The sequence below is a fragment of the Marmota marmota genome, unplaced genomic scaffold, assembly GCF_001458135.2.
Source record: "Marmota marmota marmota unplaced genomic scaffold, marMar, whole genome shotgun sequence".
Classification (NCBI taxonomy): Eukaryota; Metazoa; Chordata; class Mammalia; order Rodentia; family Sciuridae; genus Marmota; species Marmota marmota.
In genome coordinates this window covers 25,079,511-25,103,232 of record NW_026000153.1, presented here as the reverse complement: position 1 = coordinate 25,103,232, position 23,722 = coordinate 25,079,511, and the positions used below count along the sequence as shown (strand labels likewise).

Below are 23,722 nucleotides of genomic sequence, written 5' to 3'. Positions count from 1 at the left end.
TTTAAGAGATCATCTGATTTGCCTAAAAGCTCCCCAGTGTGAGTCACCGTTGCTGAGACATTAATCCCTCAGGTAAGCCTCTGTACCCAGGAACCCTTGGATTCTTTTACCGCTGGAAGACCTCCAGGAGAAAAATTTATGGTTTCATGAAAACTTTCATGATGGCAAATTCGTTTTACATGTTGACTTTCAACATATTTGCCCAGTTAACCATTCAAATACAAGACCATATAAAGATGACAAAAGATTTAGAAAATGATGTGTTAAATCAAGTCAACACATCCCCAAATATGAACAAGGGGTGATAAGGAGGCTGTGGACCTGGAATACAATTCTGGTTTCACCAGTCTGGAAGACTGATGGGAACATGAGATGGGTCACACCTTAAAAACTCTTACCCTAAGTGTAAAAGGAAGCTAAAAACATGATTTTGGCCTAATTCATAGGGTTGTAGTGAAGACGAAAATAGAAATGATGAATATGAAGTCTAATATTTGGTAACCTGTAACATACTACAGAAATACACAACAGGCATAATTATTAGCTCCCCTCTTTTCCTGCAGTGCATGCACACTGATAGGCTACCTCAAAGATGCAGCCAGCAAGACAGCAAGTATTAACAGTCATGATAATTTAGAAAAGGTGATAAAACTTCACTTGGAAAAATGAAAGAAACTTCTAGCTAAATTATAAATATACGGACTTATATTTAGTTTATTATTGCCTATGTGTCAAATGAAGCATTGCCTATGAGAAGTTTTTGTGGGCCACTTATATGAGAAATTGTATCATTTGCTTATCAGATTCAAGCAATGATTTCTCAAATTATAATTTACCCAGCAAAATTCTGCGAACTCTCCCCTGCTCCGAAATGCACAAGTTTTTTTTTTTTTAATATTTTTTTAGTTGTCAATGAACCTTTATTTATTTATATATGGTGCTGAGAATTGTACCCAGTGCCTCACACATGCTAGGCAAGCACTTTGCCACTGAACCACAATCCCAGTCCCACAAGTTTTTAAAATATATAATTACATGATAGAATATAAATCCTGGGGTAAATAAAAGTTCAGAACATAGAAACCCAGCTCCATAGATGAGCAGAGGCGTTTGCGCTCTGGGGCTCAGGTGAGGCTCATGCCCCATAGGGATATTGGGTTTTCTTGTCAGTCATTTAAACTCTGAGTCTCAGCTACCTATAATTTGGAGATGTTAACTGTATCTCTTTCAGTAGGTCCTGGTAAGATAAAATGAGGAATCTCTTAGGACAGCATTTGGTTAATGTAAGGTGTTTAATCAATGTGATTTACTATGATTAACTAGATAAATATTTCCATTTCTATTTCAATATATATAAGCTTCCTTTCCCTAATCAGATTCTGTATATTTACAGGGCGTGTTTATGTCCATGTTTCAACAAACATATTAAAAAGATCTTTAAGGATATATCCAATACAGGGCCTGGGGTTGTGGCTCAGTGGTAGAGCACTTGCCTCACATGTATGAGGAACTCAGTTCAATCTTCAGCAACACATATAAAAATAAATAAATAAAATAAAGGTATTGTGTCCATCTACAACTAAAAAAAAATATTTAAAAGAAAAGAATATATTCAATACATAGTTAGGGTTCTAATAATCTGAGGAACTTTAAAGACCAACTGTTACAGATTTACTGTTACTGTTTCCATCTTTCCTGTTACAGATGCTACAGTGATCCAGGAGGCAAGGCCTTGGGTACCACAGCTGGAGCCAGAGATGCATGCTAGGATAGGTCTCTTAACATCCTTCACTCTTCCAGACTGACTCTTTCTTCAGAAACCAAATGAAAAACATAATGCATATGCATACTAAATATTTGGAAAGAATGCTGAGAAAGAACAAGACAACACAAATGTTACCCAAAGACTTAGTGAGATGTACCTTAAAGGAAAGGAAAGCTTGCTTTAGGCATACTCTCCTCCAAGCCTACCAATAACATTTTCCTAATTTACATGGATTCAAGTCAGTAAACACTTATTGAGCACCTACTATCTGCAAGATACTGAGGATATGGTCCACAATTTTAGGATAGAGCCAAAAAAAAAAAAGGAAGCGAGTGGTTTGAAAAAAGGCAGATAGTAAGTATTTTGCTATTTTTCAAGTATTCAGGTGGAATCCTAAGAAACTGCTGATATTTGACTTTTTATGAAAAAGGGGATGATTCAGTAACATGTCAACTTCTGTTAGGCTAAGTGTGTATACTTATACCATAACTAACTCACCTCTTTCCTTCCAACACCCATCTTCTAAGAGGGAATCCAACTTAATAAATACCACTCCAGAATTTTCATAAACATATATGTAAGCATATAGAAAAAGTGTGTATGTGTGTAAAATTTGTGGTTTTTGCAAATAATGGGATCATACTTCACATGCCTTTTCATTTTCATAATATTTTCTTTCTATACATGTATATTCATATCCTCCTCATTTTTAAGAGCTATTATGTAAGAGTGCATGGATACATCACAGATTTTAAGTATTTATAACAATGCTACAACAACACATGCTTAAATATTCTTTATACTTGTGAGACTCTATTCTCAAAGTAAATTTCTTAAAGAGAAGTTGCTAAATTGTAGAATACATAAAATTTTAGCTTGTGCAGAAAATGATGCACTTGTAGACCAATTTTTACTTGTTCCAGTTGTATACGAAGCATCTGAAGGCCACATTTTAAAAGTTGGCTTTTTTTTTTCTTTGCATCTTGGGGAGTTTATGTCCAAAAGGTTACAAGGGAAAAGGTGGAGATGGCAGAGTAGAGGAGGGAGACACCTGTGACTTGCCATAATTTTGTCTCCAGTTTGATGGCACCTGAATATCTTCTGCACATTCTCCAGTAAGCAGCCATGGGATAGGGAGGCACCTTGTAGATGTCCGTTACAAACACTGACTTAGACTAAAATTCAAAATTCAATAAAAACTTCAAAACAGGAGGGGGCAGTTTAGCCAAGGACCCCATGGCATTGACTGACCAGTGTGACATGAAGGCCTGTTTTCCTGGATTGGTAATAAGCCTGTGAAGTTCTAAAACATAAAATACTGAAAACTCCAAAGTCCAGGAAGCTTCTACTACTTCCTGGTACTGTCCAGGTACAGTGCCAGACAAATGGACTTCCTGTGTTATCCATTTGGGAGGTGTGCAGGTCTTGCTACGCTGGCTAGTGGCCCATCCTCAGTGGTGCTGAACAGGACAGTCTGTGACCCACCCTTAAGGTCTCCATTAGTGACTTCTCCACTTTCTGGGCTTCCTAAGATGACAAGAGCTTTTCCCAGAATGTTTTGAAAAGATATAATTTAAAATGGATCCATGTTATTTCTATTCTTACCAAATATTCAAATAATCTGAACTGGACTGCACTATTAGGTTTTTCAAGTTATTTTTCTCCTCTTTTCTGTCTCCCCCCTCCCTCCCTTTATTTTAAATACTATCTTTGGCATGTCCTTAGGTTCTAGGGTGGACCCATATGCAACTGTTTCTCCTAGAAGTGCAACATATATTTAATTATTTCCAACTTACTATCAGATTTAACACTTAAATTAATTATGTTATGGGGTTTTTTTTCCCTGTTCAGGTTCTCAAACTGGGATCATTTGTTAAAGTTGAAGTAAACAGACACAAATTCCAGCTTGGTCTTATCTTTTGCAGAATAGCCCCTCTGCCTCCCCATGAGCATTGCAGATGCCTTGACTCCTGGCTATACAGGTATCCCATAAGGTCTCACCTGAAACTTGGGACATGTCTTGACCCTCATCAGCATCCATTGTCTCCAGGTTATCTGAGAAAGAGAGGAAGGGATTTTTTAGTTTAAAGCAAAAATACTAATATGTGTGTGTGAGAGAGACAGAGAGAAAAAGAGAGGGGGAGAGAGAGATAAAGAACCCTTATGCTATTTAACAACAAGGTTATCTAGCAAGAATAATGCATTTTCCTCCTCACATACTTGCTGGAGTATCTGACTGGCACAGACCTTGATCCTTTTAAAAACAGCATTACAAAGATTTATAAAAATATCATTACAAGCACAGGAGGACCAAATTTGTTATTTATTGTTAATTTCCTACTGCATAATAACCCAAAATGCAAACTGACTGCAACAAAATTAAGCAGAAAATTAAATGGCCCTGGGTCATTGTAGGCACAGAATTCATTCTCTTGGCTGATCCATAGTTATGTTCTTTCTAATTTACTGAGCATGCATCGATGAACCTTGAGTCAGCTTGGTGACACGCGTACAATCAGCAATCAAAAAACGAAGCAATTTGCTGAAGAATGTCTCATTTACCCAGGCAAGGCTGCATATCTGAGCAGCAACTGCACTACCTCCATCAATAATGAATACACCTCCAGCCTGGCAGATGGGCAACGCAGGCACTGCTGTCCTTGTCCCTCACTCTTCCTCAGACCTGGCCCTCAAACTCTACCAGCAAGCACTCTTATTCAGGGAGAAGTGACGGCAGTGCAAGCCAGGAGAGGGCCCAAACCTTCCTGTTTTGCTGACAGGGGGCTGGCTTCTCAGATCGGTTTAAATTTACAAATACAAACAGGAGAGATGCTGCCCTATAGTGGCCACAGGGAATGTACCACAGGCTGCACTGTGAGGCACTACAAATGGGAAGGGACCCAATATCAGTGGGGTAGAAGTTAGGGGAGTGCTGTGCTTTGCACTTGGGCTCCTGGCCTGCAACTCTCTGGCACCCATAATATATGACATCTGGCAGCTCTGTAGATAAGAAATCTGTGGCCAGCAGAAAGTGACCTCAACAAAGTCTGCTCATTATACTCTCTGCTTAGAAAGCCTTTGGAAGAGACCCCTCACTAACTAGCAAACTGAAGCTATTTGTTGACTCTAAACCAGCCCCCAACCCCGTTTTTTCTTTGCTATCTCTGTCTCTTGGGTTCAGATGTGTGGATGTGAGCTGAAGCCTGTTTTCAGCAGAGATCTGGAAACTGATGGATGATTCAGGGTCCTTACCCTCTCTCTGTTAGGCTGAATAGTGTGTGGGAAGATATTTAAAATTTTACGTATTATAGTTACATGTGTTATACATATAACCTTATATAGCTTTACATCTTTAAAATATTTAATGGTACATGTGGAATATGTATTCTCAATTTCAGGAATACCAGTATTAGTCACGAAGAGGACATAAATGACAGTTCCTTTTTCTGTATGGGGAAAGGTTTTGTCTATTTTTGAAAGGCACTGAACTGGTCTGAGTGTGCTGTGAACTTTCAAGGCGGGTGCATGGCTTAGGAGAACTGCCTGAGCCAGAGAAGAGAAAAAGACCCTATATCTCACGTGTGCTCCAGTCCCAGAGTGAGGGTCACTAGCAACTGATACAAGACAAAGCAGACCCAGAGCCAACCACAGAAAAGCCATGTGCCTAGCATTGCCTGCACTTCTACTGTAAAAAAAAAAAAAGCAGTATCCTAGGATTCTTCTGAAACAGTCCAAACATTATCATAATAAAGAAATGAGACTCAACTGAGAACAATCTTAGTACTTTCTGTATAGCACTCACATGAGAAGTAAGGACTTAATTATGGTGGTATGTAACAAACCCCTTCCCAACTGTCCCAGCATTGCTGAGTGAAGACTACAAAAGTCAAATCTTATTGGAACAATGACTTGAACACAAAATTTCTGGAATGCCTACTTTGAATTTTTTGCTACATGACAGATAGAGGTTTTGACAACTTAAACAAAGAAAAAAAAAAAAAGGAGACAATGCTTTTAATCCCCACCACTTAAAACTAATATTTTTTTCCATATGTTTCTGTGCTCTTTTAAAAAGAAAGTACATTTATATTCCAAATGTACTATTTCAAAATATTTTTCATTTAATACACATCTTTTTATTTAACCAATATGCATCATTGCCATCATTATTTTTAAGGGCTATGGCCACTCAATTGATTTATTTAACAATTGATTAAAACCTATTATTGTACTCAATAAAAGATTGAGTACTCATTAAAAGATGAGTTCTCATTAAAAGATGAAAATGTTTCCAAAGGCCTGGCTAAAGGCTACCCCACCCAAGCACCAAAGGAGAAAACAACTGCCAAGAGATGGTGGATGACCCTCTAGATGTGCTGTCTGCGGCAGAATTGCTGGACACTGTGTTCCACTGGACACATTGGCCTGATCGTTCAGGTGGCAAGATGTGTGAATATATTACAAGCCAGAATCTCCACCATCTGCCCTGTGGCTGGTCCCCAGTCAGACCCTGCCCTGTGGTAAACCCTACTCCAGACAGTCATGTCACAAAGAGAATGCAGATGTCTCTTGGAGGGAACTGGGGGGAGAGGGGAAGGTGAAGCTGCAGAGAACACCACCTAGAGCGAATTTAGTGAGAACCCTGGGGACAGCGGTGCATGGGAGGAACCTGAAGCTCTACCTCTGTGCTTTGTCATTAAAGCTCTAGAACCACTTCCCGCCCTGGTAATGTGGACCTTTGTGATGCAATCCACCACACTTCAATTTTCATGCACACTTTCAGCCAAACCTTCTCTGGCATTGGGGAACTTCATGGACTTGTGACCAGTGCAGTTACTCAGGGGCCCATGCTCAGAGGGTCCCTTGGTGTAATGTCTGTTCATGCCCTATGTAGAAATTCTTAATAATTTCTGAGCTGGGGCCCAGGAGCCAGTCTGTATAGGGCCAGTGACTTCTGTGGTTGACATGTCTCACTTCACAGTATTGACTTACCAAGCTTCTCCAAACTCCCCTCACTCTAAATGTGCATCACTTAGGATGATAAAAACAGTGACTTGAAGGGTACTTAAATCCCAACCCGTTCCCTCGTAACCATGAGTCCCACCTAGGCTTTGCACCCAGTTTATAAAGCACCAAGTTAGCCCCTCTGATGCCACGTGGAAGAATGCAAGTGTCAAACAGAAAATGGGATTGGTCTCAACTAAAAAAGGAGCTGATTCAGTGAATGGAGTTAATCACAAAAATAAATTTTTGGTGTGTTTCCACAAAGTTTCACCAAAACGAAAAATCAAGACCATTAGGTCTATAAAGGGAGATGCCAGAAGGAATTATTTCACAAAAATATTCTGTGATTTTCTACTTTGCATGGGAAACCCAAACAATTCCAGGCAAAAGCTAACCAAATCAATAGAAAACACAGCAATATCAGTACACTAACTTTTTTACCTGCGCAATTCGTATAACCATGAATGCTTTTATTGTTTCTTTGGAGCAAGCAGTTCTGAATCTTGCACAAGGGGAAATAGATGCAGAGATAAGTTTCGGCCAATGTGACAGAGGCTGTTCAGGGCTGACCCTGTAGGGGAACTGACAGTGAAGCTTCTGTTAGAATCCACCATCTCTCCAAATCTCTTTGCCTTTCCTGTGTCTCCTTCATCTCCTTCTCCTCCCATCTCTCCCTCTCTCTGTCTCCCACTTACTCTCTCCCCCCTCTACCTCTTTTTTCCCTTCCTCTGTCTCTCTCCTTCTGATCAAACAGGGACGAAAAAATCTTACTTTCCTGTTTCATTCAAAGGAGTCAATGTATCACCAACTTTAGAGAACAGCAGCAAAAGAAGTAAGAATGGACTCCAGGCAGGGAAGTGCAGACTCACTGTCTCTGCAGACACATGGGGGACCAGGAGCCTTTCCTGAAACCACCTCCTGCACCTTGCCTTTCCTCCTTCCACACAGAGGCTGGACTGGAACCTGGCTGGCTACGAGAGAGAAGCATCCAACAGCCCTGGGCAGTTGCTGCTTCCAGGTGAGGAGATGGGCTTGTCTTCCTTGGAGTGGCCCCATTTCTAACCCAAGCAGCCCAGAGAAGGACACAACCAGAGTCCCCTAAGCATGCAAGCTTGCAGGACCACTGGGGAGCAGCTTCCAAATGTCCTTCAGCTTCCTCCAGTGAGCACCTCCCTCCACGGCTTGCTATGAAACACAGGGCCTGTTGCAGAATTCTCATATGCTGAGTCTGGATTAATGAATTTAGAAGGAAAATCCAGACCCCTGTGAAGAATTATAACTTTCTTATTTTTCAAGCTGTTAAAGAACTACCAAGTATGGGTCCTGCCAAACTTCCTGAAGGAAATACTGAGGGTCGGTCAAAATTAGCCCATTCGCTGGTAGCATGCAGTACTTACCACATGCCTTAAAAAACGCTCTCTGAGATTTAAACAATCTCCTTGTGCTTTTTTGTTTGTTTTCTAAGCAAATGCCTCCTTCTTATCCCTGATACTGTACAGGTAATTCTTGCACAGTGATGTTTCATTACATTTCTTGCCTTGTGTATGACAGAATAAAGCAGAAATGGATGCTAGTTCTATCTAGCTTTGTTCAGGCAATGTATTAAATGTCTTGCATTGAGAGGTAAACTGTTAAGCCTCACCGGAACGTCCTCTGTCTTGCCCACCATTCTACTGGGAAGCCCTGACCCAGTGTCCAACTTAGAGCTCGGATTCCTATTTGTTAAATGTGTCTTTAACATTCACAATCAATCCCAAAGGATCCATATCATTTCCATTTTACAGAAGAGAAAACTGAGGTAAAACAGATACAGCCTGACCAAGGTTATCTGTCTAATAAAAAAACAGAGCTGAGGTTGGAACCTGTGGACATGTGATGGAGATGTCTTCCCTTTAGCACTTCTGCTCATTAAGAACTTCACAGCCTCGTGCAGTGGTCAAAACATTCAAATATCTGATAGATGAGGAATGGATTCTACTTATATTTTACCAGAAAATAAACATATTGCATGTAATACTTTGAAATCAAGCCAAACTTTATCTTGGAATTTCTACTGTATTAGTTAAGTTCTAGTTATTCAGTCCAATATCTGCTCCTAGTTTTTCTTACTCCCCAACAAATAAAAGCTGCACTAGAGTTACTTTGCGGGGTTATTTCCTTAAACACTTAATGATGCTTATTTTGAAGGGAGAGGGATGGGGCAGGGTGGACAGGACAAGACTATAATCTATTTAAAATGCCTAGGTCACAGACCTCTTTAATAAAATGCATTATTCCTGCTTAGAGACAAATTCTTTCATCTTCAGACTGGGAAGATTTTATTTTTGAAAATCTATCATATAACCATGAATTACACTGTATCTTAAAAAAGGAAATGTTCCAAGAGAAAGCTAAGGCAATATGCAAAGTCTTTGTATCTAGTCAAAGAGACCTTCTTGGTTTGCCTAACAATTTGACAAAACAGGGTGGGAGAATATAAAAACTTCTGAGCATTCTTATTTCATTTCTGACTCTTTTCATTTAAAAAAAATTAGCTGCCAATCTGCACATTTTCATGATTATTCCACAGAGCATTGCTGGTACAAATAACAATGAAAAACAAGATTTAAACAGGAAAGCAGGAATCCAATTTGGCGTTCACACGGCCCCTCCCCCCACATTAAACTGAACCACAGAAAACTCCAACAATTTGTTCTTCTGTGAACCTTCGTCTTGAGGGCAAATTAGCTCAGATATGCAGTTCTGTCCTTGCATTTTCCCCCCTATGGGTAGGAACTGATATGTAAAAGGGGAAGGGTCAAAGGGAACTGAGGAAGACTTAAAACTAGATCCCAAAACCATGATGTTTGAAAGCCTTTTTAGTCAAGACATATTCCAGACTGAAGGGAAACTACACACATGCACACATGTACACACACGAGTATTTTAAAATAGATATTGCATTAGAAAAACTGTTTTAAAACAGGGAAAGTAGAGTGGGAGACATTTCTCTGTGCTTATATATTTGCTATTGTCACAGGACCAGAGCTGGACGTCCAGTGGCCCATGAATGTCCTTATGTTATATCACATTGTGTTGTTTTTATTCTCGCATAGTGCACCCTGTTTATATAAAGAAGAGGGGTTTCCCTTCTATACTCTTGCACCATCTGATCTCAAACTACTCACAGACAGTATGGGAGAGACATAAAGTCAAAGCTGACATATTTTTTAATAGAGTTTCTCCTGACACAAACATTGGCCACCTCCTACATAGTTTCCTCAAATATAAATGGCTCTTACGCTTTATCACTTAAATTAAAAAAAAAAAAGTTTAGGGCTGGGGTTGTAGCTCAGTAGCAGAGTGCTTAAAACTTAAGTTTAGGGCTGAGGTTGTGACTCAGTGGCAGAGCGCTTGCTTAGCACATGTGAGACCCTGGGTTCTATCCTCAGCACCACATAAAAATAAATAAATAAACTAAAGGCATTAAAAAGAAAAAAAAAACTTTAGTTTAGAATGATCTTCTTCTCACTGATTTTGGAAGACATTCATGCATGGCTAGGAACTGTGCAAAAAAAAAAAAATGAAGTGCAATGAAAATAAGATCTATATCTTTAAAAAAATATAGCAACTGCTTCCAAAGTAATGCTTTACAGTCTCTCTCCAAAGTGCTGATGGCTTATGATTTATTATTGTAAATTAAAGAGACAGAGGAACCCAGGAATAGATTATGTGTTCCTATTATTTCCAGATTGTTTTTCATTTTTTAAAGAAATAAATGTGAATTTAAAATATTAGCTAAATTATTTTACTTAGCAAGGATTTGTGGTGTCACAAAGAATACAGAATCTCTTTTAGCTCCTCTAGCTTTGAATTTAGCTTAACATACCAGTAAATTATTTCACGTGGACATTTTAAAACTCAAAATTTAAAACTATAGCTGGTAGAAAAATCCACTTGCACACCCATAACATTTCCAAACAATGCACCCTACTGCAATATTGATATTTCTACAAGGCCATTCTACTTCAATTGCATGAATTTATTTGGCAAAAGTTATGTTTTATTTAGACCCAAAGAAGTAGGATCATCCGGATCGCCACAGGAACATCCTGCTCTCTGCAAACCCATACATATACTATGTATTAAAATTTGAAAAGTCATTATTAATTGAATTGCCTTCTGAAGATACTTTCCCAGGTACTACAAACTTGTCATTTTACTTATAGTAAAATCTAGCTGGTGGTGAGTCAAGATCTACAAATCTAGATATAAACACAGAAAAAAATGTTTCAGATCAAATAGTTTATGGGATTCACTGTAACATACATATCTATTTATTCTTATTCTTTCCAATAGGAAAGGCCACTTTGATCCCACCTATTTATAATAAGGCTATTCAGCCACTGCTTTAGGGAAGAGCAAGAAGGATAGATATGTTACTTGCTGCCTCCAAGTTAGGATAGGCCTCATGCAAAAGGTAGAAACTTTCCCTAAAGCATTAGAATTGTGAGCTCAGTTCCACTTACAATACCCACAAAATCATCAACTATCATCAATTACAATGAGATAACTTTTTCATAAAAACTATACATAATAAAAACCTATGCTCATAGTACACAGAACAAGGATTCAAAAATTAGGTTCCTGAAACCATGGCTTGGTCTCTTAATGGTTTTAGTACTTTGAAAATTCACCCCAACTTCCAGTGGTTTCAGCTGAAGTCAGAGCAAGCTGTATCTAAGAAGGGTAAAAGGACCAATAAATGTATCAATTAAATAATCACTGCCATGGACCAAAACCAAAGAACAGAAAAAAAAAAAAATCCCTCAATCATTTGCACTGGTTCTTCAATTGGATAATGTTAGCAAAAAAGGTCTAGATTTTTATTTTATTCTGTGATAGAGAGCTTGGCACTTGCATCCTCTGACCCAAACCTGGAAGCATCCTCATAGCCAGCAGCATGAACCATGCAACAAAATCCATTTGAAACGTGGGTGCCGGGTCCAAATCAGGATTGTTTGGGCTGATTCTGTAATCCTTCACCTTCAGCCTACAATGTCCTCATGCAAATCCAGGGAGGACAGGGTCATTGGTACAACCACACAGAACCTTTCTACTTCCTCATTTGTATGTCTACAAAAATCATCATGTCTTTATTTATAATCTGGAAGAAAATGCTCATGCCATCAGAGAGTTAAATACAAGAAAGCTGATTTTAGTCATATTTTTGGCAGCCCTTAAGTAAATTGAAATAATATATTTTCAATGTTTTATATTAAGTATTCTTTTTTAGCAAATTTTATTACTTTTACAAAAACCTTGTCTGTTCTTAATTGAAAATTCTTTAAATTCAGGCAAACATATACAACCTTCATAGTATAGTAGGAAGACACTCATAGCAGAAAACTACAAGAAATTTCCAAACCAATTTTTAAATGGTAATTAACCACCTTGTATATAAGGACCTGAGATAATGAGCAGTTGGTTTTAATTTAATGAAGTGAGATAAACAATCTGTCAATATGTTTTTAGAATGAATCTCTTTGAATATCACTTTAATTTTCTGCCCTACGCAAAATTCAGCACAAACAAGAAGGAAAAAGGTCACTTTTCAGGCTAAAAGTGGGGCTCGCAGTAGGGGGTCGATGGCTTTCTCTAGTTTCCACTAAAAGCACTGGAACACATTTCAGAGTGCCTCAGAAGTAAGCTAAAGGTCAATTCCTCATTTTCATGTCTTCAAAAGATTCAAAATTAAACATTTTCCCTATTAGGTCCAGGGAGGTATCTTTTGTGGAATTTTATTTGTCCCAGTGAAAGTGTGATGATATAACAAATTAAAAAAATATCAAAAACTATCAAAAAATCAGTAGTCATCATAGAATCCCTAGCTTTGGAAAAAGACTCTCAGAGCATATTGTTCATTTTCAAACAGTTTCAAATTAACAGAAAGTGGTGTAAAGTGTAGATTTTTGTGTGTGATCTCAAAAATGGAGCACAAAAATCTACTTCAATATAGACCATGCCTTACAAACACTTCCTGCAGTTCTTAGTTATTTAAGTGTGTCCCCAAACCACACATATGACATAAAGAAAGAAAAGAAGGCAGGAGAAAGAGGGAAAGAAAGAAAGACAGACAAGGCAGACAGGGCACGAGAGTGGTGGATTCCCTCTTCACAACGCACTGCTGTCCACAATATGTAACCATCCATCCATTATCATTAACTTCTGGTGAGAAAATGGCGGGAAGAGTCAGATTTTCTGTAGCACTGAGCTGCTTGCTGAAGAAAAATGAATCACTGCACACTTGAATGAGAAAATATGAAGAAAGCACTTTGGCACTAATTAGTGCCCACTTTAAGCAATTCGTTAAGCCATGGCCCTGCGCCACAAGCCATCAGGAGGTGGAGCATGGGGCCAACCCGAAAGCAGAACGTGCAGATGGAGCATAATGATGCTCTCCATCACCCCAAGACAGTGAGCCCAGACAGGGTGACAGGGTGCCAGGGTGCCACTCTGAGAGCAGGCCACCCACCACAAAAACAACAACAACAACAAAAAAAAAAACAGAGAAACAGAGGACCACACTGGCTATTCCAATCCATACAAGCACAGCAAAGACACTCAGTGACACTCACCAACCAACTTGCCTCCTCACAGCCAAGCAAATCCCGACTTTGAGACCCTGCTTCTCAGAGTCCCTCTCTGACCCAGCCACCTGGAAGGATCCTGGTGCCTGGTGGTAGGGCCTCAGCGCCCTCCTTGTCTTCCTCAAAGGTCCTACTACCCGTCTTGACACTCCACTGGGGCACAGAGAAAGGTGGAACCAGTTGCCAAATATGCAAAAAAGGAGGGAAGCTAGTTTTCTCTCAGGAAAGCACACACAGGAAGGGAGCCTGGGCTTCCTGTCCTAACCAAAAACGAGTTCAGAAATTATTTGAACGTCTGATTTGTCAGGCTTGTGGTGGAAAAGGGTGTTCTTTTAGTCAACAGGAATTGTGAGTTCGCCAAAGGCACAAAATGGCCAAGGAAGAAAAGAAAAAGAGTCAGGCCTCAGAAGGAGAAGACAAATGGGTTCCACACCTGTAACTTGGGGTTTTCAGCATTTTTAACAGTTTTTCACCAGGTGGCTGGCTGAAGACACCTCTTGCATCCACCTATTTATCACAGGCAACCATGAGAAAGAGAAAATGTCAACTGAAACGATGTACCAACTGTCTACAGATTAGGCCTCAGTTGCTCTCCCTATGGGCCCTTTTCAGGAGTAACCACCAGCACACAACAAAATAGGGGTAGGCACCCACACCCCCACTTTGAAACCTTTTGCAAATCTTCTTTTAGTGGCTGTTGTATTTCATCTGTAATGTGCAGCACTACAGCCTTGGTGTTTCATCATGTCTTAAAAATATTTGTTAGAATATTTAAGAACAGTTAAGAGCTATGTCAAAAGCTATTAAAGCAATGGCACTAGAAATCTAAAAACTGGAACATATATTCCAAGGAGATGGAGGTATGAAGGCACTTATTAAGATAAAAAAAATACAATGAAGCCAGAGTTGACATGAAGAACCCCAGTGTGAGCATTTAATCAGCACCAGAGTTCAAGACAGTTTTATTGCTATTTATGTAGTTTGGTTTGGGGTGTCCTAAGACCCTAACAAAATCCCAGTTCTCCTTAGCACCTTATCTGAATTTTAAGAGAAAGAGTGTGTCTGTGTGTCTCTGTGTGTGAGACAGAAAGAGTGATTTAATGCTGACCCAGATCAAAAAGGTACTTGTGCCTTTTTTTTGAACCAAATAAACTGACTTCTTTCAAGACGTGAAGTGGACTCATATTTTTGCTTCTATGCTTTAAGAATGGGTCACTTGTTGCTTTTGCAACTCATCTTTCTTCCCATAAAGTGGAAAGATTATACCATGCATATAAGAAATGAAATAGTTCTGAGTTCTAAGTAAATACAAATATATAAGGATACTGGTCAGGGAGTCGTGTTCACAGTCAGAGAAGGAGCTTCAGCAACTCTGTGGTGAGAAGTAGGAGCCCCAAATGCTTGTTAGTCTTAAAAATAGGCAGCAAAAGTCAAGGTTTCCAGAGAACCTCAGAGGGCTCTTCGTTTGCTTTCTACGAGCTGGATCCACTTACAAGACTCTTCCTTAGAATACAGCACAAGAACCAGTACTTATTTCATAGTGAAATTGCTATGTAATTTCAAAGATTTGAGAAGGAGAAAAATAACACTGAACAGTGCTATTCTTTATGAATCCTCAGCTAACTGCAGTTACATGAGATGAAAACACAAAATTAGGCAAACAATCAAAATACTATTATCATTTACATTGAAACTCACCATTCTAAATAGAGAAATTCATTTTGTTTTTGTAAAAGGTAAAAAAAAAATGGTAGCTATATTACTCATGTTAGGTCTGTATGATTTAAAACTCGTCCACACTGTGTGCATGCCTCACTCCACACTGTGTGCATGCTATGTGTGTGTGTGTATGCATGTACATATGTAATTTATTTACTGTATGTATTAGTATACATAATCTTGATATAAAAGACATGTAATTCTCTTAGGTTTTAAAGGTTTAACATTATACTGATAATATGCTACTGCATTAAGCAAATCTGATGCTCACCAATACAAATCAAGAGAAAATATTCCCCAAACCAAAGAACCACCATTCTCACTCTAAGTCTTCGGCCAAGTAAAGAAAATACAGTGGCCTACAACTCTGCTGGGCTTTAGACCTCTTGGTCAATAAATTCACTGTGATATTAACTTTTGAACAAAGGAATCATCTCCATGGATGGCCACAGTTTACCTTTTGTTTAGGAGACTGTGCACAAACTTCTCAAAAGAGTCAAACACAGTACACTTTTATTTGTAGCCACTGTGGTCTCCTGTGAGACCACAATGGTGGGCTATTATTGCTAAAATGCTCCTGAATTTGGGGAGGAAGATGTAGTTTTCTCAGATGAAGAACTCTAATTAAGGCACTGATGAATTAAACAAACAAGCACTGTGCTGTTTCTAAACTCCAGCCTTCAACTATCACCAGGATACAAAAGGGGAAGAAAACAGGACCATTTAACTCAAAATATTTTTGTCACCAGCTCTGGTGGGTTGCAAGACTGAGAAGCTCACTTTTTCCCCCATGTAAAAAGGTATGTTCATGGGAAAATGTGAAATTAAAAATATTCTATCAAATGAGATGGTACAGTTTTTAAAATGAGAAATCATGGTTATTACTGTAACATGTTCTGCATGTTACAGTATGCCACTGTAAGCAGGTGAATCTTCCTATCATGAATATTTGTCCCTGTTTAAATTTTAAGCCGTATACCAAATAATCCAATGTGTCACTGAAGCAATTCAGACACATTCTAATATAAATGATGCTTAACCTGTTATTTTTTAAAATCCCATATAAAAGATGATCCAATTAACCTCACTGAACAAACACCTTCTAACAAAGAAATTCAAGAGGGCGCAGGCATTTTCTTGAAGGTGTCACTCCCCCCTCAACTGATAACCCTACCCGAATGAACCACTCTTAAAAGCATTTGAATTTCCATTAAAGTTAAAAATATTATACATATTAAGTATTTTCAACATTTATAAATTTTCCTTTCTTACCAGAAACTGATTTCACTAGTAAGAAGATATTTCTTTAACATCATTTTGTCTCTGGAAGTTTAAACAAGGTACTTCAAAGATGAAATACACTCTGCAGCAGGGTGGGAAATCATGCGAGGGTAACGTGAGAAAAGCCCCGAGTTAAAATTCACTCTGGGTGGGTTACAGTCCCCAAAGGGAAGGGAAACTGCATGTGAAGCCTGTGCAGCTTCAGACCTTATGGAATCGTTAGTTTTTTTGGCCACTGGATGTGATATTGTATGCCTCCAAATTAGAAGGAAAAACAGTCATCCGCTTCTGAGATTCCTGAGGAATCACCAATGATGCTTGACAGATTTTAAAAATACATTTCAAATAAACCTCAAGTGATCTGATGTTTTACTATTATTGAGAGTTTTCCTGAGAAGGTTTTCTGACCCACAGGGAGCAAAAGTACCAAGTTTTCAAAACCGGGATAATTCTGTTTTTCAGAAAGCAAGCTCAGGCTAAATAGAAGCAAAATGCTTTTACCTCAAAAATAAGAAAAGTTTTTAATTAATTTTTTTTACAAATGGCTTTATAAATTATTTTATAAAGTTGAATTCTGTGATCCCACTATATGTGTATATATGAATTTAAATATGAGCAGGAGCTAGAACATCTTCGTGGTGACAGCGGAGCTGTTCAGAAGTGTCCGGTGTTGGCCTGATCCTGCACCTACAGTCACAGCCTAAAGCGGCAGAGTCTTTCACAAAACTCATCGCTCTCGCTGTCCTCAGAATGGAGAGGCATACGTGAGCAACACCGACACCAGGGATTACGAATGTTACCGCCTAGTCTGTCCTTTCCAGCTCTCAGGGAAAAAAAAAAAAAATCAAATTCACCAGTTACCCAAGTTTTCCTACTGAAATTGAAAACACTCACGTGGATTTGTGCGTCGCACTTTGGGGGCCAAGACTGATCCTCCGCGTGAAGAGCGACCTTGGAGCCGGGCTCCCTTTGCCCTGTGGGTCTCGACCGGGTCACCCGCCCTGCCGCGGTCCCGCGTCCCGCCCGGGCTGTACTACGCTGGCTGCTCAGGGGCCCAGAGCTGTCCCCGCGTCGCCACTTTGGGCGCGGGCCGCGCAGGCACTTGTTAGAGTGCCCTGCTAACTTGGCCGCGGAGCTCTTCCCAGCTTTCTTTCACAATGACTTCCTGAAGTTGCTCACTCGCATTGTTCCCCATTTATAAATTGGTGGCAGTCTTTCTTCTGGGATTGTTTGTGAGTGAAATAGATCATATATGGAAAATCTTGTTATGTGCCTAACCAAGGAGGACTCCGTATATAGTGATACTTTTGTATTCACCCCACTAACTACCAATGTCCTATTGAGANCGGCGAGGGCTACATGTGCTGGCCCGCCAAGAAGGGGAGGGGTTCGCGCGCTGCTTGGCCGGCAACCCTGTGCGCCAAGCCAACTGGTCGGTTTCAGTACCAGCTCATTTGCTCCACAGGAGACTTAAGGGGCTCGGGACGCTGTAAAACACTTTTCTCACGGTCTACCAGCGTTTGCTGCCCTCCCAGCTCCAAGACCCTGGAACTAGAACCCGTTGGCTCCCAGATACGGGCTGTGGCCCCAAGATGCTAGTGCCCAACCAAAGGGGTGGGAAAAGTTGATCTTCCGCGAGTGAGGGGAAGGTGCAATTCATTTTCCCAGACAAGACAACCAATGGAATACCTCTCGTCTCTCTTCCCTCCCACCTGCGCAAGGCAGAAGTTAGGATGGCGCCTTCCATCTTGGCCTGTGTGCACACGCAAGTGTGGAAGGGGATCTGTGGGCGGAGGTGACAGCAAAGGCAGTTCTGCAGTCCCGCTCGACGGCGCTTTGCACCATAGACCTCTCTGTGGCGTGTAAGATACCAGGTGCCTGGGTGGAAATAGGAATGCCACCTCTGACAGCGCACCCCTCAAGGAACCTCTCCTTCTGATTAGCTGGGCCCCACCCCGAGCGGGGACCAAACGTGTGTTCTCAGCCTTAACAGAAGAGGAGGAATCACTAATTCCACAAAGCCAGGTCCCCGCCGGGTGGCAGGGGAGGGAACTCAGAGGGGAGAGATGCGCCCCTTGTCTTTCCAGGCTTGCTGGAGCCCTCAACAAAGCACAAGATAAAGATGGAGCTGTCCTGTGAGGGCTGCAGACAGTCACAGGGTGCCTGCTGGGACATGGTAGCTCCAGGAAGGCTCGTGTTAGGATGTGCAGGGGTAGATGAAGGCACAGTCCTTCCAGGTAGAACAGCTGGGCAGCCAGAAAATACAGAAAATGTCACTTAAGGGTAATTGAGAGTGACTGGGATCACAGCTGCCCAGCTGAAGCATATCCTGGGGGTGTGGCCTGGCTGAGAAGACTGGTGTGGTAGGGCCCCCAGCACACACCTCAGAGATCAGTTTTGCCTCTGCATTCCCTGGGAGAAGTCCCCACTATCCACCAGGAACCCCAACACCACCTGAGCAAAAGTTTTGCTGCACCACTTAAATAACATCTACTACTCAGTTTGTCCCGGCAGACATTCAACTGCGCAGAGCCCAAGCAAGTTAACTTGGTGATAAAGCCCAGACTAGTGAAAGTTCTATTTCTAGTCCTCCCCTTCACTTTGTGACCTTGGGTAAGTTCTTGAAACTCCTGAGCTTCATCTTCTGTATTTGTAGAAGAAATGCATGTTGTTAACCATAGAGAGTCCTTATCAGGATTCCATGAGGCAATAACTACAGGGTATAAGACCCAAAGGAGGCCAATGATGTAGGGAAGGGGTCATGGGACATCTCTGGTTCTTGGATATGGAATAGGCTTTGCTCTTTAAATATATGCATTAGTCCCCAGGAATAGATTCAGGTATGGTCTCCCACCAAGGCATGTGAGGCTCTCAACCCAGATAATTTGGGCTGTATGATATTGTTGGAAATCCTTAGCCTTTCTAACCTGTTTCCCCATTTATAAATTGGTGGCAGTCTTTCTTCTGGGATTGTTTGTGAGTTAAATAGATCATATATGGAAAATCTTGTTATGTGCCTAACCAAGGAGGACTCCGTATATAGTGATACTTTTGTATTCACCCCACTAACTACCAATGTCCTATTGAGATGGGAAGAGTGCTGCAGAGTTAGACCCCACTTTTTACTCCTTACTCCCCCCACCCACCCCCAAGCAAGTAGAATTGAAGTAACTGTGTTTGTAACCTGGGTCTTGAGGAGAGACACCACGAGACCAGAGAGTTCAGTGAAATCAAATGCTGAAGCCCTAAGACACAGCAATTAAAGTATGTTGGAGGGGAAAACATATTTTGGGAAACTGAAATGTGAGATTTTTTTTAAAAAATGTTATTTCTATACTCATTTTGTTTTGTTTATACATTAGTTGTATGTATTGTCATTTTTGTAATGTTCTAGTGTAGTTTAATTTATTCAGGAATAATAGCTAAATTACTGGTTCTTCTTTTGAGAGTGTTTTGTCAAAAGAATAAAGACTACCTATGGAATTAATCAAAGACTCCTTATTCAGAGCTCAGCACCGTAAGGAAGTCAGCTAGGCACCTTTGTTCTGGCAGAGACTGGAAGAGATTTTAAAGGAGAGTGAATTTTATAAAGTAAAAGAATGATTGAGGAGATCTGATATGGTTAATAGCTTTGTTTCTTACTGAGTTTTCAGCAAGTTACTAAACCTCCATAGGCTTCAGTTTCTTAGCTGCAGAACATACCTATTTCACAAAAGTTTTGATAGAATTAGGTGAAATTAAATGAAATAACATCTGTAAGTAGTCGTTACAACTATACTTTCCTTCAATTAAAAAACACTGTTAAAAAAGTGCTATGATGCATCCTCATTTTTCCTCCAATGGTTGGGAAACAGCATGAATAAATATTTTTAAAATAACAAGAAAAGATTTTTTATAGTTAAGAAGAACTGATTATCTTTCTATAGTTTTAATCTGAGAGAATTTAAATAGTCCTATCTGAAAAGTAATATGAGAAGTAAAACCCAGGACTTGGATGGAACAGTTGCAACAAAGTTTCTTTTTCCAATTTTCATGTTCTGCAGCTTCTGCTTCTGTGTTTTTGAGAACTAAGGGTTCCTGGCTTGGGGCAAGGTCCTTAATCCTTTTTCTTGGGCTCCCACCTTGGTTTGGTTCTTCCTGAGCACAGAGCATTGGGTCCTACTTTACTGCTGGAGGATTTGGAGAAGAGGGCAGGATCTCTCACTGTCAGTGTCTAGGAAAGAAGCACCTGGAGAGACATCCCTCTGGGCACTCAGTTTGCAACAGCTAGAAAGCCCTCTCTGGCACACTGGTGCCTCCAGCTTCTAAAATGCACAGGAATTTATTAGTGCTGCTGACCATTCACATCAAAGGCTTCAATCACTTTCACATCCCAGGTATACTACAGCTGACAACCAAATTCTTCCCACTTCTCAATAGTTCTTTCCCTTTGTTCCCATTGGTATTTGTAAGAGAAATGCACTTAGATTCTCTAAAATAATATCATTCATCAATATCATTGAGCAAAAGAGAGTAGAAGCCAAACTGAATCAGATACAGTGATTTGAAGAAGTGAGATTTACACAAAATACTTTCAGATGGAAAGTTTTTGAAAATGTTTTGGGTGAATGAAGGAAAAGTAGATATTCCTCTGACCTGATAGATTAGAATAAAAACAGAGAGCTTGTGTCACCCCTGTTGATTTCACTGGATAGGAATGAGATTGGAACACTCCATCTGAAGGTGTAATGTCTTCATTCATTTATTAAATGGGCATGATGCATTTATTTATTACTTAGTGTTTGAGACAGGAGGGTCACAGTACTGCATAAGATGCAGTCTTGTCTCTTAAGAGGCTCAAAATCTATTGAAATAATTGGGCAACTAAATAGCTTAATTTTGGTGTAAAATGAGTCTGATAATCCTTTTAGAACACACAGGGTGGCATTTAATGGCTGTTGGAGTTGGGGAAGGCTTCATGGGCACAGTGAAAGAGGAGGGAGGACTGAACACAGAAAAGTGTAAGGAGATGCTTTCTTCTAAATGATCCAGGTAGGTGCTGTTCAAAAGTTCCCTCTCAAAGAGCAGACTAAGAGTGATATTTTATTAACCACCCTGACTTTGGTCCTGCTGTCTTATGGACATTGTCACATATTATCTCCCATCTGACAACTGAGCAAAGCTAGGATTACATGACATTAAATCTCAGAGAGGGACTCCTACCTTGGGTTGATAGAAAGCCCAGAGCCTGGCAATTAAGTGAACAAACTAATTAAAAACTAATTAAACTAATTTAAAAAATTGTTTTTTAGGTCAATTGCGTTGCAGTTACTAGGTTTCCCCGGGTTTCAGTTTCCTCTTCTGTAAAATGGGAATAAGAATACTAACTTTCATTGTTACAACAATAGCAATAGCAAACATTCCTCAGGAATGTTTGAGGTCTAAATGGGTTAGTACATGCTAAACACCGGTTAGGTGATTGATGTTTTGAAGAATTCAGTTTCTAAGTGGTTGGGCTGGGAGACAAATCTTGGTCTGTTCTTTTAACCATGACTCTGCCTGTTCTTTGAAAATGGCCTTTCAAACCATGCCAGCTCCTCCTATGGCTCCATCCTCATTCTCTGATCATCTCTGCCTTACACTCTCACCAGATGGTTTTCACTCTACCAACCGTCTATGTCCTGCGTATGTCCCATTTCCCAGTGGAGAACTGGGATCTCTGTAAGGACGGATTTCTTCTAAGACAGCCCTCACCAATTGCTGGAAAACATTTTCCTCCAGCTATCCTTACATTTTTTATTTCCCCTAAGATAAAATTTTCAATCTTGATAGTGCCAGTCTTGGTAAGGATTTCAGATGGACATTTTTGGGAAAGATTAAGAATTTTAAATAGGCTTTCCAACAGGTAAATACATAGAAATTTAGTCCTGTTATTTCTGTATTATTGCAGTATTTTTCTCTCTTTGGTGTTTATGAATATTTGTTATCTAGTCTTTAAAGAAAATAGAATAATTTTTGGAAAATTATTTTGGACATGCCTCATGAATCTCTCTGTGATCAGTACCTTGAAAACCTCTACAGAATGAGATATCAATGTTGTCTTTATACTGATGACTCTAAATATTTACATCTGCAGTTCAGATCTCCTGAAACCCAGAGCTGTGGACTTTTCAGTGGAAAGGATCCTATAAATCTTGGTGTCTATCCCATCCCCCATATAAGGGCACTGTCTGAATTTGGTTGAGTTACTTAACTTTTGTGAGAATCACATTTTCATCTCTCCAAAAGGGAAAATAATCCTACTTCATGAAGTTGTTTTAAGAATTGAAATAAGAGCATGGATATGAATCCTCAATGGTAATACCTCTTTATCAACATTATCTCTCCTCTCCTTTTCCCTACTTGGAGATGTTTTTGAAGATTATTAGAAGGTGCCATCTACCAAAGAGTGGTAGAGTTTCTGAGATGTGTTCCCAGACCCTCAGATGGGGCTAACCTGAAACCAATTGCAAGTTGATCCTTTCTTTTTATGAAAAGAGCTGGAAGAATGATCTTTTGTGGGTGGAGCAAAGTTTGGCTGGTCCCAAGAGTAGCAAGTGAGCATTTATAGTAGCATATGCTGCATTTGAAAGTTTATTTTAAAAATCTTTGGGCTGGGGATGTGGCTCAAGAGGTAGCACGCTTGCCTGGCATGCGCGAGGCACTGGGTTCGATCCTCAGCACCACATAAAAATAAAAATAGAAGATGTTGTGTTCACCGAAAACTAAAAAATAAATATTAAAAAAATTCTCTCTCTCTTTAAAAAAAAATCCTCCACAAATATTTCCTTCAGCCCAATGCTGGTGAGTTAGATATGGAGGACAATACATTTGTCTGCTATTTCTCCTATACCAGTCATTGGCTACTCCTTCTTAGTCTCCTTCTCAAAACACTTCCTAAAACTCCCTAAATGAGGCCCTGGACATGCTTCATGCCTCTGTCTATGGTCAGTACTTTGAAGACTCTCCAGAATGAGATATCGGTGTTATCTCTATACTGATGACCCTAACTATTTACATCTGCAGTTCAGATCCCCTTCTGAAACCCAGACTGTGTATTCTACTGCCTCCCTGGAACCTTTCCTTGAGGGCTAATGGGAATCTTATATTTGCCATGTCCTAATTTGATCCCTGATCTTCCCCTTCGAATCTACTACACCACAGCCTTCTTCATTTCAGTGAATGGCAACTAGCAGTTGCTGAGGCCAAAACCTTGGGATTATTCCTGATACCTCTCTTTCTCTTGCCATGCAGTATACCAGGAGGGGGCTACGATGTAGCTCAATGGTACATCACTTGCCTAGCA

The 23,722-nt window shown here is 40.0% G+C and overlaps 1 protein-coding gene across 21 annotated transcripts in view; it reads right to left on the bottom strand.

Annotated features, from left to right (window-relative positions):
* Positions 1–18,238, bottom strand: part of Ikzf1 (IKAROS family zinc finger 1) — a 96,439-nt gene extending 78,201 nt beyond the window's left edge. For 6 of the 21 annotated variants that reach the window (XM_048786597.1, XM_048786608.1, XM_048786598.1 and 3 more), the window contains exons 1-2: positions 18,088–18,112; positions 3,767–3,820 (exon numbers count right to left, since the gene is read on the bottom strand). In XM_048786597.1, the coding sequence (XP_048642554.1) occupies positions 3,767–3,806 (40 nt within the window). In that variant the 5' untranslated portion in view covers positions 3,807–3,820; positions 18,088–18,112. Of the gene's footprint in view, positions 1–3,766; positions 3,821–7,210; positions 7,352–13,386; positions 14,170–17,292; positions 17,598–18,087 lie in introns of those variants that run through there. The other 15 variants (XM_015490329.2, XM_015490331.2, XM_015490327.2 and 12 more) reach the window with 13 other exon arrangements.
* Positions 18,239–23,722: the final 5,484 nt, after the last annotated feature.